At 36.5% G+C, this 16134-nt stretch overlaps 1 protein-coding gene and 1 pseudogene across 2 annotated transcripts in view; one reads left to right on the top strand and one right to left on the bottom strand.

Moving 5' to 3' along the window:
* The window catches only part of LOC116272552, a 45965-nt pseudogene that overhangs the window by 13725 nt on the left and 16106 nt on the right, over positions 1–16134 (top strand).
* The window catches only part of LOC116268577 (pregnancy zone protein-like), a 33489-nt gene continuing 29976 nt past the window's right edge, over positions 12622–16134 (bottom strand). For both annotated transcript variants that reach the window (XM_031661287.1, XM_031661286.1), the window contains exons 19-23: positions 16014–16104; positions 15400–15468; positions 14432–14534; positions 13343–13384; positions 12622–12776 (exon numbers count right to left, since the gene is read on the bottom strand). In XM_031661287.1, the coding sequence (XP_031517147.1) occupies positions 12754–12776; positions 13343–13384; positions 14432–14534; positions 15400–15468; positions 16014–16104 (328 nt within the window). In that variant the 3' untranslated portion in view covers positions 12622–12753. The remainder of the gene's footprint in view (positions 12777–13342; positions 13385–14431; positions 14535–15399; positions 15469–16013; positions 16105–16134) is intronic.

The raw sequence follows: 16134 nt of genomic DNA, 5'->3' as shown, positions 1-16134 counted from the left end.
ATTCCCTTTTATAAATTTTTTTATGACTTACATGGAAAATCTCTGACGTGCCTCAACTTTGATGTAAACATCTCTCTCTTTAAACAACCAGTTAATTTACTTTAGGACAAGAATTTACCATATATGATTCCTTTTAATATAAATTCTCTTTTCTTTAATATCAAAGATGATAACAGTCCATTCGCAAAACAAACTTCCTTCATGTCTGTGGACTAGACTGCCTAAGGCCACAAGATTAGAAGTTAGGGTATTTCACTAAATAGTTCAAGATGAAGCTATCTTTATTAAACCAATATTAATGTTTCATTTATTAAAAAGTTACACAAGCAAAGATTATTCTGATTGGGCTGAGTTATAGTTTTGTAGACTCTATGCAAAATTTTGCCACCTTATAGTATTTGACAGAGATAAGTTTGAAATTGCTTGATTAATAAATGCAAACAAAAATGTATGCGGGCAACTCTTAAAACATTTCAAATTTTACTGTACCAGTACGTTTTAAAGATTAAAGTCATGTGGACTGAAAGGTCCTACAGCTTTTACTTTTCCCTTGAAAATATTTGATTTAAGCACTTATTTTTCTTAGGGCAGTTAATTAGGGCTTTTCAAATAGACATTGCACACCTAACACATATATAGCCACACAGACAATCAGAAGAAAATCTAGTAGTTATAAGATTTTTTTTCCAGTTTTCCAATTGGATTATTGGTCTTTGGGTGAGGCCCTTTAAGAACAGGGCTAGGAAAATAATTTCCAGGGCCTAATAAACAAGTATAGCTGGGAGACAAAGACAAATTTTGAGAGGTACTTATTTACCTCTAATTCCAAGGATTCCATAAGGAAAACAAAGGTTTTTCCCAAAATGAGATTTGGGGCAACTTTTGTTTTCCCAAGGAATCCCAGGCCACCAGAAGTCATTTTAGGGCCTTTCATACCTGCACCAAGAGTGGCAAGAAAGAATGAAAAGTAATTCAGTTGACTGGGAAGAAACGTTTTCCAGGAAAACAAGATTTATGAAGAGAAAAACATAAAGGCATTTGAATATACTCATAGCTTGGACATCCATTTTAATTAAGCTGAGTGCTCTTTTTCATCAGGGGTGAGGGACAAGGTTAGAATTATATAGATAATATGCCAAGTTAAATTAAAGGATTGGGTTATGTGCAGGAATTCCCTGTGATAATGAGAGGATTTTCAGAGAAAGATCCAAGGTGCTGTTTAATCTATGACAAATCAGACATGGAGAAAGGGACATGAACACAAGCAATACCTTTAACCTCAGCCACTTCCCAGAGTGGGAGAAAGGCAGAGGTGGTTTGACTGGTTGGAGTAGGTTTTGAATGAGTAACAGGTGGAGAAAGAGGAGGAGTGGAGTTTGAGGCTGAGGGTTCAGACAGGCAAGAAGAGGATGCAGAGGAATGAGGATAGAGAGGGCATCCATCTGTAGGGTCAAAAGGGGTTTCAGAGGAAGGGGTTTAGAAGGAAGGAATTTCAGAGGAAGGAGAAACCTGGGGAAGGTTTTTATTAAGAAGAATTTCATGAGGGGTGCAAGCTTGACACAGAGAGGGTCAGGATCTAAGGTAGAAGAAAGCCTGAATATTCAGGCAAGAACCTCTTGCCATTTGCCGTTCCTGGTTATAAAGTTGTCAAGGTCCCTGAGAATTTGAAAATCAAAGGTGCCATTTTCTGGCCGTTAGCTGTCATTGTCTAATTTGTATGGGGCCTGGCCACGTTGCAATAAAAAGCCAAACACTTTGGCTTTATGCTTCCCATAAACCAAGTTTGGCAAGGCTGTGAAGGAGACAGCCCAGTGAAGAGGACATAGGAATGTTGGATTGTTGGGCACTCATGTAGACTGGTAAAAAGAAGCCTAGGGTGTCTGTTTTTGTTCTAGGTGTCCCCAGACAAAAGACAGACCCAGAATCCTCTTTCTAAAGAGGACAATTAAGCTGAGAAGAAACTGGGTGTCCCCAAGATTTCTTCTAGCCTAGTCCCACTGGTCCTCTGAGGATGGGGATGGCATTCCTGACTTTCCTGGGTACCATGAGAAAGCCAGGGGAAGGCAGATCTTACCAGTTGGCTGGATTAGTGTCCAATATTGGATGTTCCAGTTGGAATTGGCAAAGAGCCTCTTGAACTGGAGCCATGTGAGGAAGAGAGAGAGAGAGAGAGAGAAAGAGAGAGAGAGACAGAGAGGAAGAGAGGGAGAGAGAGGGAGAGGAAAGGGAGGAGGAGGGAGGAGAAAGGAGGAGGAGGGGACAAGGGCTAGAGAGCAAAAAATACCCATTGTGGATGGTCAGAAGTGGATTCCTGAGACCTGAGAGTTTTAAGAGCCCACTGGAGAGTAGCCCCAGCTCAAGCCTCACAGTTCCCTTCAGGTTAGTTGTCCTGCTCATGTAAATCACTTGAAAAGTGAAGTAAAAGGCAAGACGGGCTGGTTGGCCAGAGACTCTCAGGATCCAGCAGGATGAGCTGCCACTGCCCACTGCTTCCTGGGTTGCAAGAGAGCCTCTACCCACAACACTCGTCCTGGGTTTTGGCACCAAATGTAAGAGTTAAAGAGGGAAGAAACATGATTAGTGGCTTAACAGTCAAAGACAGGTTTATTTTGGAGAATCAACCTGAGAGGGGCTTCAGGTCAATTTCGGTCAGGACGACTCTCTCTTACAGACTAAGAGATTTAACAGTTTTAGGGTGAGAGAGCTTATCACAGACTTGGAATGTTTCTGTATGGAGGAGAAGTTTATTGTGGGGTTGGAATGTCTCTGGTCAGAGGTAAGGTTATCTTGGGGCTGACATCTCTCTGGGTGTAGGGGAGGTTGTCTCAGGCCAGGCATGTCTCTGGTCAGGGAGGTTTTATTTTCATGTTGGAATGTTTCTGGTCGGAGATGTTATTTGTGATTTATGGTCTTGCTGGCATTAGCCATTAGGCTGATGCCCTTTGGGGCAGTTTTTGATTAAGGGGAACTTTAAAATGCCAGTGCTTGTCCAAGATGATGATACTCCTACCCTGTCAACTACTCTCTTGTGATTACCATTTACATGGGATATCTTTTTCATTCCTTCACTTTCAGCCTATGTGTGTTCTTAAATCTAAAGTAAGTACCTTGTACATAGAACATATTTGGGTCTTTTTTTTATCCTTTCACTGAAACACATGGTTTCAGTGAAAACCATGTGTTTTCACTGGGAGGTTTACTCGATTTGCATTTAAAGTAATTGTTGACAGGGAAAGATTTATTATTGCCATGTTAGTTGTTTTATGTTAGCCTTGTAATAATTTTGTCTGTCTTTTCCTCTCTTGCTGTCCTCCTTTGTGTTTTATTGTTTTTTGCATATCAATATACCTTGATTTTTAAATTTCTGTCTTTTGTGTAACTTTTTGGGGTTACCTTGGAGTCTACACAAAATATCTTGTAGTTATAACAGTCTGTTTTAAGCTGATAAGAACTTCAGTTTAATCACATACAAAAACTTTACCCTTTATCATCTGTCCCTACACACTTTAAGTTATTTTTGTGAAAATTGGTATCTATTTTATGTTTTAAAACATATTTTAGCTTGTTATTTTTAATACTTTTGTCTTTTAACTTTTAACTAGAATTAAAAGTGACTTACTCACTAGCATTATAGTAATACAGTATCATGTGTGAATCACCACACTGTCTTCCACAATGGTTGAACTAGTTTACAGTCCCACCAACAGTGTAAAAGTGTTCCTATCTCTCCACATCCTCTCCAGCACCTGTTGTTTCCTGACTTTTTAATAATCACCATTCTAACTGGTGTGAGATGGTATCTCATTGTGGTTTTGATTTGCGTTTATTTCTCTGATGACCAGTGATGATGAGCATTTTTTCATGTGTCTGTTGGCTGCATAAATGTCTTCTTTTGAGAAGTGTGTGTTCATATCTTTTGCCCACTTTTTGATGGGGTTGTTTGTTTTTTTCTTGTAAATTTGTTTGAGTTCTTTGTAGGTTCTGGATATTAGCCCTTTGTCAGATGAGTAGATTGCAAAAATTTTCTCCCATTCTGTAGGTTGCCTGTTCACTCTGATGGTAGTTTCTTTTGCTGTGCAGAAGCTCTTTAGTTTAATGAGATCCCATTTGTCAATTTTGGCTTTTGTTGCCATTGCTTTTGGTGTTTTAGACATGAAGTCCTTTGCCCGTGCCTATGTCCTGAATGGTATTACCTAGGTTTTCTTCTTGGGTTTTTATGGTTTTAGGTCTAACATTTAAGTCTCTAATCCATCTTGAATTAATTTTTGTATAAGGTGTAAGGAAGATATGTACTGGATCATTTTCAGCCACACATGAATATTGTGTAATGGATTATATTATTTCACAATCTTTCTTATAGTTTAAATAAGATGTAAGTTAATTCCACTTACACAAAATAGTCTAGAGGTGATGGGCAGCTCTGAAAATTAGGTAATCTGAGGAAACAATGTGCCCACTTATCATCCTCAATCCATGACTTCTGGTTCTGGGTCCAAAGTGGCTGCTCTGTTTTCAAGACAGAAGCAAGAATAGGATGGGTAGGAAGAGAAGCGGGAGAAGTGGGTATGCAGTTCTGGGCAAGAGGCTTTATCTTTAAAGAGAGGATCTGAAAGTTGAGCATATCTCCTCTGCTAACATCTTGGTGTTATTCTACTCTGTTGGTCAAAACTAATTGTAAGGAAAGTGAGGAAATGAGGTTTGTGGTGATATAGGAGTTAAGAAGAAATTACTTATGTGGATAGTGAGGTTACGGGGGTTCTCAGTAAGGTTTTCTATTTAATGAAAAGCAGTCCCCAAGTCATTTCCTTTTCTAACAAAGAGCGGCCTGTAAAATTGAGCTACAGACATAGACAAGCAAGCTGGAATCTTGGACAGGTGAATGCTGGCAGCTATGCCAATAGGCTACCTGTGACTGGGCATGATCAAAATGGTGGCTTTGTCTTCCATTCTTTTTGCCAGCTACGTGTACAGTAAGGAGACAAAATGGCACTGGCCAAGTAGAAAGGCTATGTGCATAATAAGATTAAGGTGGAGCGACCAGCCTTCCCCACACACTATGTAAGCATCACATCTGGTCGAACCAATCTTTGGGCCCTGTGTAAATCAGACACTGCCTCCTCAAGCCTGCCTATAAAATCTGCTGCTGTCCACCACTCTTCCTTTTTTGGACACCTGTCTCTTGCAACAGAGACAGGCGTCTGTTCTTCTGCCTATTGAACTTTCCCCTTTTTAACACACCCACATGTGTTTGTGTCCTTAATCCTTTTGGTGGGAGAGGACGAACCCGGGTATTTACCACAGACAATGATGCTGCTTCAGTGGCTTAGTGGTCATGCACTAAAATACAAAAGGTTCTGATACTGAAAAGAAAAATGGGGTAGAATATATACTGGAGGATAGTTAGCAGTTTCTAGCATCTTGCCTTGATCCATATCTCCCCTGAGCTACAATCCCAATTTTCTGTTCCCTTTTAGAGCAAATCTCTACAAAGGTATTGTCTATACCCACTGTCTCTCATTCTTTGTTTTCTTGGTAAAATAACTAGAAATTAATTGAATAATTCTAAAAGATATTCTGGTATCTAATGGAATAAAGAATAATAAAATATATAAAGACTTGATAAATCTATGGAACTATGATAATGCTTTAATCTGAGTATTCTAATCTATAAGCTTGAAATAAATCATTCAGAGTGTATGTATATAAAACAGAAATTTTCATTCAGCTTTATATAATTAAAAAATAAAATTTAAATCAAATAAGTTTCATTGTGGCTGTTACCACAAATAGAATAATTATATGATATTTTTAAGTTTAATTTTAAAATAGAAAAATGTTAATATATTAAAAAAATATGGAAAAGTATATGATATCTGTGCCTTCCTACACTGACCCAATTTTCACTCCTTCCCTCTACTCCAAACCATCAGTAACTTCTTGCATACTTTAAGAGTTTCTTTCTAGATATAAATTTATACAATATGTATATATATATGTGTATATATATTTATTTTTATTTTTCAATACAAAGGCCAGCATACAATATACATTATTAGACACGTTTTATTTTTAGTTAACTATATATGGAAGAATTTTTAGCCCATAGTTTTCTCATTCTATTTCTGTTTTCTTTTTTTGCAGTTGCATATTATTTTATTGCTTTGATAAACCATAATTTAGCTAGTCCTTGACCAACTATAACAAACAATCCTAAAATGAACAATTTTGTTCATATGGCATTTCATTTGTATGCAAGAATGTCTATGGAAAAACTTTGCATAAGTGGAATTTCTGAATTAATGAGTATGTGCATTTTTTTGAATTTTGATTGACATAGACATATTACTCTCCATAGAAGCAGTACACATCTACCTTCCTCAGAACTAGCAATGTATGAATGCTGAGCTTACCAATAGCATTGCCTTCAAGGTGTCACCAGATTTTTGGATTTCTGACAATCAAATATGTGAAAAATAACGTCACAATTTGACCTTAATTAGTGTATCTCTTTTGACAAATAAAGGTGAGCATGGCTTCATAACTTAAGGGCCATTTATATGTTCCCTTCTTTGACTCTTTATGAGCTGCTTGTTCACATCTTTTACTAAATTTCTAGATTCTCTCTCTCTTTTATAGGCATTCCAGTGATGTGATTTGTAAATGCAGGTATTTTGTTTCCAAGTTTGTTGTTCGTTTTTGAAATTGTGTATGGTGGGTTTTTTTGATTTTTTTTTTGTTTTTTTTTTTTTACTCCACTAAAGATTTTGCTTTAAATATATTGACTATATCAGTCTTTTATTTGCTGCCTTCTGGATTTTGAATTTTGGTTCAAAAGGTCTTTCCCACTCCAAATTTATAAATCTTATATTTTCTACTTTTATAGCTTCCTTTTTAACACTTAAGTATTTAGTAAATTTTGAATCTTCCTGTAGGGCATGAGGAGTGTATCACACTTTATTGTTATATACATGAATACTTATCTGTACCAACATATTCTTTTCTTTTTGCTTTTTTTGAAGGTCCATACCCTACTAATTGTTTTGGGATGTTAATTTTATCATATGCAAAATTATCATATTTATTTACAAATGTTTTTGGCAGGACAACAAATGTGACCTCAGGATAAGATAAAGTCAAAATTTTGATTGCAACATCCTGCATTAAGATTCAGAACTATGTAAGGTATGTTTAGCAGGTTTTCTCAGGTTAAAAAAAAAAATGACTTCTAAGAAATTTAAGGGTGTGTCTTTTAGACCATATTTGCTAGACAACAGAAATCTTAATAATCCTATTCACAACAGCCTCACACATGGCCTAAGCTAGAGAATGGTCTTTGTTGGAGAGATTTGTAGGTATTGCTTTTGTCTTAGGGAATAAATCTCACTGAGGTTCATAGGAAACTCATGAACTTTTAAGAGAATTGTATTAGTAGAAATATTGCCAGATTGGACTTCAAACGATAGAGACAATTCAAAATGAAAAGAGATTTTAGAGCCCTCAAACTTTATAGACAGGCAAAAGGCCGAGAACCCTTCTCAACTAACACGTGTCCATTCTTGTGAAAAAGAAAGGATTGATTAGCATGTACAAGAAACCCAGACCAGCAGAGAACTACTCTGAGGAAGCAGGACTGAGCCCTGGTGAGAGAACTGGTGACATGTGCCTGGCTATGTTTCAGAATGGCTATGGACCAGTAACTCATATGTGCCTCCTGTTCTCTACCCTTTTAAGCAGGAATGTCTGTTACAGTTATCCTGTGACTCCTCCTAGCTGTGTGGTGGCAGATGGCTTGTGTTTTTATTCTACAGGTCTTCAGATTGAGAGAAACTGTGCATTAGAAACTGCACTCAAGGAAGATGAACTCTAGGGACCTCAAATATACTTGGACATAATTTAGATGATAAGATCCTAGATTTCAAGCTTGAGAATGGTGCAGTATTGTAATGAGACATCAAATATTGGAAGGGACTATGCATGAGTGTATTTTGCACACAGGAGAGATGCAAATCACTGGGGCTCCAGAGGAAGATTATGGTATCTAGTTGCTGAAAATTGTTCCCCCACTGAACCGTGCCTCATAGTATTCATGCCCTTGTGTAGTCTCCTCTCCTTAAATTTGGGCTTGCCCTGTGAATTGCACTAGATAAAAGGTATATGATAGAAGTGATAATGCATGACTTTCAAAGTTAGGCTAAGAGGTCTTTTAATTTCTTCCTTGGTCCCCTGCAATGCCTGTATTTCAGACACACCCTCTTGGAATCCTGTCACCATTTTGTGAGAATCTGAATCACAAGGAGAGGCCACTTGTAGGCACCTTTGTTGACATCCCCAGGTGTTGGCTAGCATTGACTGCATGTTGTATGAGGAGCTGTCTTGGACACTAGTCAAGTCGAATCTGCAAAGGACTGTAGCCCTAGTCAACATCTGACTGCAACCGTGTGAGAGACCCATGGCAAGCACTTCCCTGAATTTTAAGTTTTACTTTAAACAACTTCAGGTTTTTTTTCTTTCTTTCTTTCTTTTTTTTTTTTTCCTTTTTAGAGACAGGGTCTTGCTCTGTCACCCAGGCTAAAGGGCAGTGGTGTAATTGTAGCTCACTATAACCTCAAACTCCTGGGCTCAAGCTATCTTCCTGCCTCAGCTTTCTGCATAGCTGGGATTATAGGCATGAGCCACCACCTGTGACCCAATCCAGGTATTTTGACATTTAATGTTTTAATAATTTTTCAGTCTAAATAGTTTTATGACTTTCATTATTATTCACTTTTAATTTTAAAGTTTATATGACAAAGAGTTTCAAACAAAACAAAATTAGACAAGACAGTATTATGAATCCAGACATACAATACTATAATACTAAAATATATCCACAATGCACATCCCCAATATCCATTAACCCATGTACAATTTTACCCTTCCCACATCCCATCCATATTACCATCTACATTCTACCACTATACCTCTCCTACCATCATTTGGAAGCAATATCCTTAAGTATTTGATTATATGTTTCTAGAAGATAAGGATTTTTTTTCAAACAAAAGCATAATATTATTGTTGTATATAAACATTTAGTAAAAATATTTCATATCATAAGTATTCAAATATTTAGCGGCCACAAATTTCTAATTGCTGATTAAATGTCATAATTTTTTTATGTTGTTTGAATCAAGATCTAATTTAGGTTCATACTTTGTGATTGATTAATATGTCTTTTAAATCTCTTTTTAACTTATAAGTTCTTTCTCTTTCTGAAATAATGTATTTGTGGGAGAATTTGCAATGTTTTCCTTCATGTACAAATTTTGCAGATTACATACCCATTATATAATTTAACATGTTCCTTTGAACTCTGTGTTTTCTGAAAATTAATAGATATATCTAGGTTTAAGCAGAATTAGCTTTGATTTTTTTTTTTTTTTGGCATTTTTGTAACCTCACAGGTAGTATTTTATTCATTTATCAAGATCCCCTGAGTATCTATTTCACTTTTTGTAATGTTGGAAACTGTTGGTGTGCAAGCCTTAGATCCATTATTTCATTATGAGCTGCAAAATGGTGATCTTGGAGTTCAGCTTCTATGTGGGATATAAAAAGCTGCAATAAAATGTTGCTTTCACTGTAACAAGGAGAAATAAAATGGGATAATATTTCAAAACTATAACCTTTCTTGTACTCATCAGTGATCTGAGGTTGCAAGGTAACCAAGTGGAATGGATTGATTGATTCTGAAAATGTTCTATAGGATTTGACCATAAATAAAAATTGATCAAGCTTTGCCATTAACATTTGTGCATTTTATGGTATATAAATTATATCTTAATAAAAGAGAATTCCATAGCAAATCTTTTTATATGTAACTAGTTTATATAATAAAATATATATACATTTTTAATAAGAATATGAGACCTAGAAATAAACTAAATATATATATATCCTATATATGTATATGTATCCTATACAGAAAAAACTTTAAAATACTGAAACACACATAAGGAGACTTGAAAAATGACAATTAAAAATAAATAAATACAACCTGTTCTTGGATAAGAGAACTCAACCTCGAAAAGCTGACCATGTTCCCTATGTGAATGCACACATTTGATGAGATTCCAACTTTTTTAAAAAAAATAACAAAGTTGATTCTAAATTTCATATGAGAAAATAAAGGTGTAGTTGAGAAAAATAAGAGCAATGATGAACTATCCCTATGAGATATTAAAATATACAATTATGACAATTAAAATAACATGATATATGAATACACAGAGAGAGCAAAGAAACAGACTAGAAATTCATTAAATACCCCACAAAATGTGTGGGAATTTAGTATAGGATAAAGGCATCCTTTCAAATTAGTGTGCTATGGGGGAACTATTTAATAAAAGCTTGTGAGATTAAGTTGTATTTATGTTTCACTCCTGTGTGGAATTTCATGCTTTTTCTTAATTATCTACTGTTGTCCCTGTAAGACAATTATGTATTTCTTCACATTGTCATGTGGCTTGTGTGCCTGCCTGTGAGAAAAGTCACAGCACTCCACCATCAATCTTATAATTAAAGCATTAAAGCCAGGCTTGGTCATGTGACTTGCTTTAGTCAATAGAATGTAAGTGAAATTGACATACAACTCATTTGAGCAGAAGCATTGAGTCATTGCTTGATTCAGTTATTTCTCTTTTCCCTTTTCCAGGAGGATGGCACATTCTCATAAATAATACTTTGAGCTAGAGTTGAAACTGACTCAATAATCCCATAGACTTTTATTTTGGATAAACATAGAAATTGACCTTTCCGGTCTTAAAACTTGAAACTTACATTTGTTTTATCTGACTTCCTTCCTCAGGAAAGGAACTTTAGGCCTCTCAAAAGAAAGTATAAAAGAACTGAAACTCACCAGATCACCACATCCAGACAATGAGACATTGGATACCTCATTCATCATAATTGCTTCCTTGTCCCTCCCTAGTTCCCATTTTCTTACAAGTTGTTACATTTGTTCCCTGCTATATAAACCCCTGGTTTTAGTTGGTCAGGAAGATGGATTTGGTACTGAACTCCCATCTCCTCAGCTGCAGGACCCAATTAAAGCCTTGTTTCTTGGCAATACTTGTCTCAGTGATTGACTTTCTGTGTAGCAAGCAGCAGGACCTAGACCCGGACCCCTGGTATTTCAGTAATAGAATCTGTTGTTATTTTCATTTCTCAATGAGAAAGCTGAGGCAGTGAGGTTAAACAACTGCCCTACAAAGGACATGAACTCAAAAGAAGACATTCATGTGGCCAACAAACATAAGAAAAAAAGTTCAACATCACTAATCATTAGAGAAATGCAAATCAAAATGACAATGAGATACCATCTCATGCCAGTCAAAATGGTGATTATTAAAAAGTCAAGAAACAACACATGCTGGTGAAGTTGCAGAGAAAAAGGATTGCTTGTACTCTGTTGGTGGGAGTGTAAATTAGTTCAACCATTGTGGAATACAATGTGTGGCAGTTTCTCAAAGATCTAGAGGTGGAAATACCATTTGACCCAGCAATCCCAGTACTGGGTATATACACAAAAGGATATAAATCATTCTACTATAAAGACATAAACATACATGCACATGTATGTTCATTGCAGCACTCTTCACAATAGCAAAGACATGGAATCAACCCAAATGCCCATCAATGATAGACTATATAAAGAAAACATGGTACATATACACCATGGGATATTATGCAGCAATAAAAAGGAATGAAATCATGTCCTTTGCAGGGACATGGATGGAATTGGAAGCCATTATCCTCAGCAGACTAACGCAGGAACAGAAAACCAGAAGTCGCATGCTGTCACTTATAAGTGGGAGCTGAACAATGAGAACACAGGGACACATGATGGGGAACAACACACATTGCCGCCTGTAAGGGAGAGTTTGGGGAGGGAGAGCATCAGGAAGAATAGCAAATGGATGTCAGGCTTAATACCTAGGTGATGGGTTGATCTGTGCAGCAAACCATTATGGCACATGTTTACCTATGTAACAAACTTGCACATTCTGCACATGTACCTCGGAATTGAAAATAAAAGTTGAAGAAAAAAAAGAAAGAAAGCCTCACCGGGGGAAGGGATAGTGGAAAATAAATAAATAAATAAATAAATAAATAAATAAATAACTGCCCTAGTGACTTCGTTGGTGAGGCAGGGATGGAATCAAGATTCAAACCTAGGCAGTTTGGCTCTAGTGTCTAAAATTTAACCACTGTACAATACTGCCTCTTTCCAACATATTCTCCATTTACTCCAATCATTTTTGCCTCCGGTCAAATCAATTTTTGATGCTTTTGCTTAGGATATTCTTTCTCAAGAAATATTTATGCCTTCCTAATTATTAATCAGTACTACATACTTTTGCCTGTAGCTTCTAAGTAAAAGCTTCCTAGAACAAAGAACATTTTTTTTTTCTAATGTCTCTTAGAACTTGATTTAAAATTATCCTTGACTTGACTTTATATCCACATTTGGAATACAAGCAAATATGTTACACAACTGTAATCTTAATAGTATTTGAAATAATATAACTCATCATGTGAACATGCTATTAATGTCTGAAGAATGAATGATGCACCAAATGATAGTTTGACCAGAAATACATATTTATTCAGCAAACCTTTTTAGTGTCTATTTTATAGAGACAAATAGCGCCATTCCTTCTAAGTAAATGTATAGGACAGAGAATCCAGCAAAATATACAGCCTGTATGGTCCTCAAACATTTCCAAGCTCTGTATCTATGGAGAAAAGAAAAACGTAAGAAGGTTGTAGGGTTTCCTGAGGAGCATTCAGTTGAGTGTGGGCAACAGAGTGAGTTTACGCAGGGTCAACAAAGTTTGTGAAAGGCCAGATGGTAATTATTTTAGGTTTATATGTCATGTGGTCTGTCATGACTAATCAGCACACAAAGGCAGCCATAGACAATATTAATAATAAGTGTGGCTATGTGCCAGTAAAGCTTCATTTACAAAATTAAGTGTAAGGCTAGATTTGGTTTGAGGGGTGTGATTAGTTGACCATTGTGTTGAAGGAAGCCCAGTTAGCTGTGAAGTGAAATGTTGCTTTTAGAGATAGCTGTCCTACAAATAAACAAAGCTTATTGACTTTTCTGGGAGTGAATATCTGAAATTGGAAAGTCCACTACAGCATAGGCTTGCTACGCCGCAGTTTCGTCTCGGTGTGAGGACATGCCATGTGGATTGTCTCAGATGTAGGAAAAGCACTGTAGAGAATTTAAAATGTAGGGGCTCTTGGAGAGTGGGTTAATGCCATCTAGTACTGGTCATAAGCTGTGACGTCTTACCTGTGCTGCAGGGGGCGATATACTCAGCAACCACTGACTCATCTGAAAGATACATTGGGTGAAGGAAGAAACAAAAGATCTATGAACTAGGGACCGTGGTAAATCTGTCTAGTCACTTTACTACTGGAGAAAAGCATGCCCTATCAGAATTGTCAAAACTTCACGTAAATAGACCAGAATTAAACAGGATCATTAGCATATTTATATTTTCTTTCCCTGAGACCAGAGATGCAGATTGAAGCCTGTTCAGACGGCATATGTTCAAATTTTAAATTCTTGGGAAGATGATCATAATTGCATTAATCTGTAGTTCTCTCTTCCATGACCTCTCTGCTTCTATTCACTTTGTTCAGCTTGCTCCCTTAATTCCTTTTCTAAGATTATTGTTCCAGCTTGAAACACTCCTCCTACTTTTATAGACCCCCAAAATTGCATTCATCCTCTAGGATCCAAATCAGATCTTTCTTCCTGTTTGTTCTTCCTGAACACCAGCCTTCTGTGCTGTTTTTGCCTCTCAAACTTATTGCTTAGCTCACTAACACTCATTTGTCATGAATAGTCTTTCCTTGTTATATAATCTTTTCATCTGTATTATGTTACCTATGTCTCTAAACTACTTGAAGGCAATGACTATATATTATCATTCTTTTTAAATTCTTCAGTTTCTGACTCAAAAAACACTAATTGATAAATTTGTTCAGTAAATGTTTTTTGTTTTGTTTTGTTTTTTCTTTTTTTTTTTGAGACGGAGTCTCGCACTGTCACCCAGGCTGGAGTGCAATGGCGCGATCTCGGCTCACTGCAACCTCTGTCTCCCGGGCTTACACAATTCTCCTGCCTCAGCCTCCAAAGTAGCTGGGATTACAGGTGCACACCACCACACCAGACTAATTTTTTGTATTTTTAGTAGAGATGGGGTTTCACTATGTTGGCCAGACTGTAGTAAGTCATTTTCATAGTATACATCTTGGAGGAGAGAAACAAAAGATTAATGTTGACTAACTGGGCTAAGAACAGGATCAACTGTCACAACAGGATCCATTTCTTGGCTCTGGTTAAGATTAATTGTTTCATTTTTCTCTCACTCACCTGTCTCATAGTAATCGTAGACTTTAACAATTGCTGGCTTCAAGTCTCTTACTGGGATGTCTTGCAGAACCATGAAGGAAAAACTTAGTGTCTGATTTGTCACCTAAAAGGAAAAGTGGGAGTAATCAATAACCTAGAAAGCCTCCTTTCTCTCATGAGCAAAACATATTCTTATTGTTCTTTGACTCTTTTTTACCAGTGTCTTTAGGTGAGCAGACATTTGTGGATGTCAAGATGGGTTTTACAATGCATCCTGGGGAACTCTATTTACAGTCAACAAATTTTCACAGATTTTCTTCTAAACAATTGAGACAGCCCTATTATTTTGTAGTCCCTTGGTATGAGATTAAATCTTTGGGCCCATGTGAATGTGTTCTAAGCTGGAGAAACATGGTTTCATACAACCTGTAATTAAAACCACAAAGTATTCTTTCTGTTTGGATACATAAAACATTTTCTTTGTTTTATGGTCTTATTTGAAAATATTCATAAAATCCACATTTTATTTTATGGTGACATTTTAGAATGTTAATATTATCACTAGTCAACCACTGGGATCATATTTATTCATTTTGTGGAGGTGGTCTTTAACATAACAGGCATGCATGATAAACCTTTAGTCCTAATGATTTATCACTTCAAATTTAATATTTATTCATATTGTTGGGGAGTGGGGTCTTTAAAACAAAAGGAATACATGGTACGCCTTTTGTTCTATTGATTTTATACTTTAAATTTCATGGAAATATTCATATTCCAATTTTAACATAATTGAAAATAGAACAGAACACTACATGGAGTTCAAAGGAGATTTCCCCTCTTACTCTTCTCGGAATAGAGAAACTTTCTGGAAGGTCATTGCTAATGATTGTTTTCCTTATATTACTGACTATTTACTATTCTAGGAGAGAGACTCACTTAGAAAGATGACCTATATGTAGTCTCAGCCAGGATGTCAGAGCCCTCACCTGTTCCACATAAATGAGGACATGGTTGTTGCTCACTTCTGTCCGGCTCACGGAACTAGATCTTTCAAGCTGGAGAGAATTGGAAAACTCAGAAAGTTAGAGAACAGATGTGAGAATTCTGTGAAATCTAGAGCAGATTGTAATAAGGGACAAATGGTCGTTCTCTGAAGAGAAGAAAGCTAATTGTTTTCAGGTCAAGAGTTCCACTATTCTTCAATATCCAAGTAACACATTAGATCCTCTGGCATCTTTGATAAGTTTAGTTCACGTTGGTTTTTTCCCTTCCCCAACTTTTAGTGCATGTCAGTCAGTTTGGGATTTAAACCGTATCCTATCTTTCTTGGGTGGTTTTATTGTTTTGTGCTCATGTGCTTTAAATTCCTAACTAACCTATGAGTGGCCTAAGGGTGGGGACTCCTTGTGCATTTCTCTGGTATCATATATGTCCCTTAGCTTAGGGCCAAATAAATAGTTCATTTACTTCCTGGGTTTGGGGAAAATATTTTTTTTCGAGGCAGGATGATGTTGACATGGTTTTGATATTGGTGTGGTCTTAGTTTGGAGATACAGAACATACTTTTGTGTGAGGTCTATTAGGATTAAAATACACCTACCATTTTTACTGTTGGTTTCAGGGGAATAAAACCAGATACCATCTTTACATCAACAATCACCATATTGGAAGCAGGACGGTTTCCTGTGTAACTGTAGTGTCAAGGAAAAAAGAAGTTAGGG

The sequence above is a fragment of the Papio anubis genome, unplaced genomic scaffold, assembly GCF_008728515.1.
Source record: "Papio anubis isolate 15944 unplaced genomic scaffold, Panubis1.0 scaffold125, whole genome shotgun sequence".
NCBI classification, from domain to species: Eukaryota; Metazoa; Chordata; class Mammalia; order Primates; family Cercopithecidae; genus Papio; species Papio anubis.
This window is presented reverse-complemented; position numbering and strand designations above follow the sequence as displayed.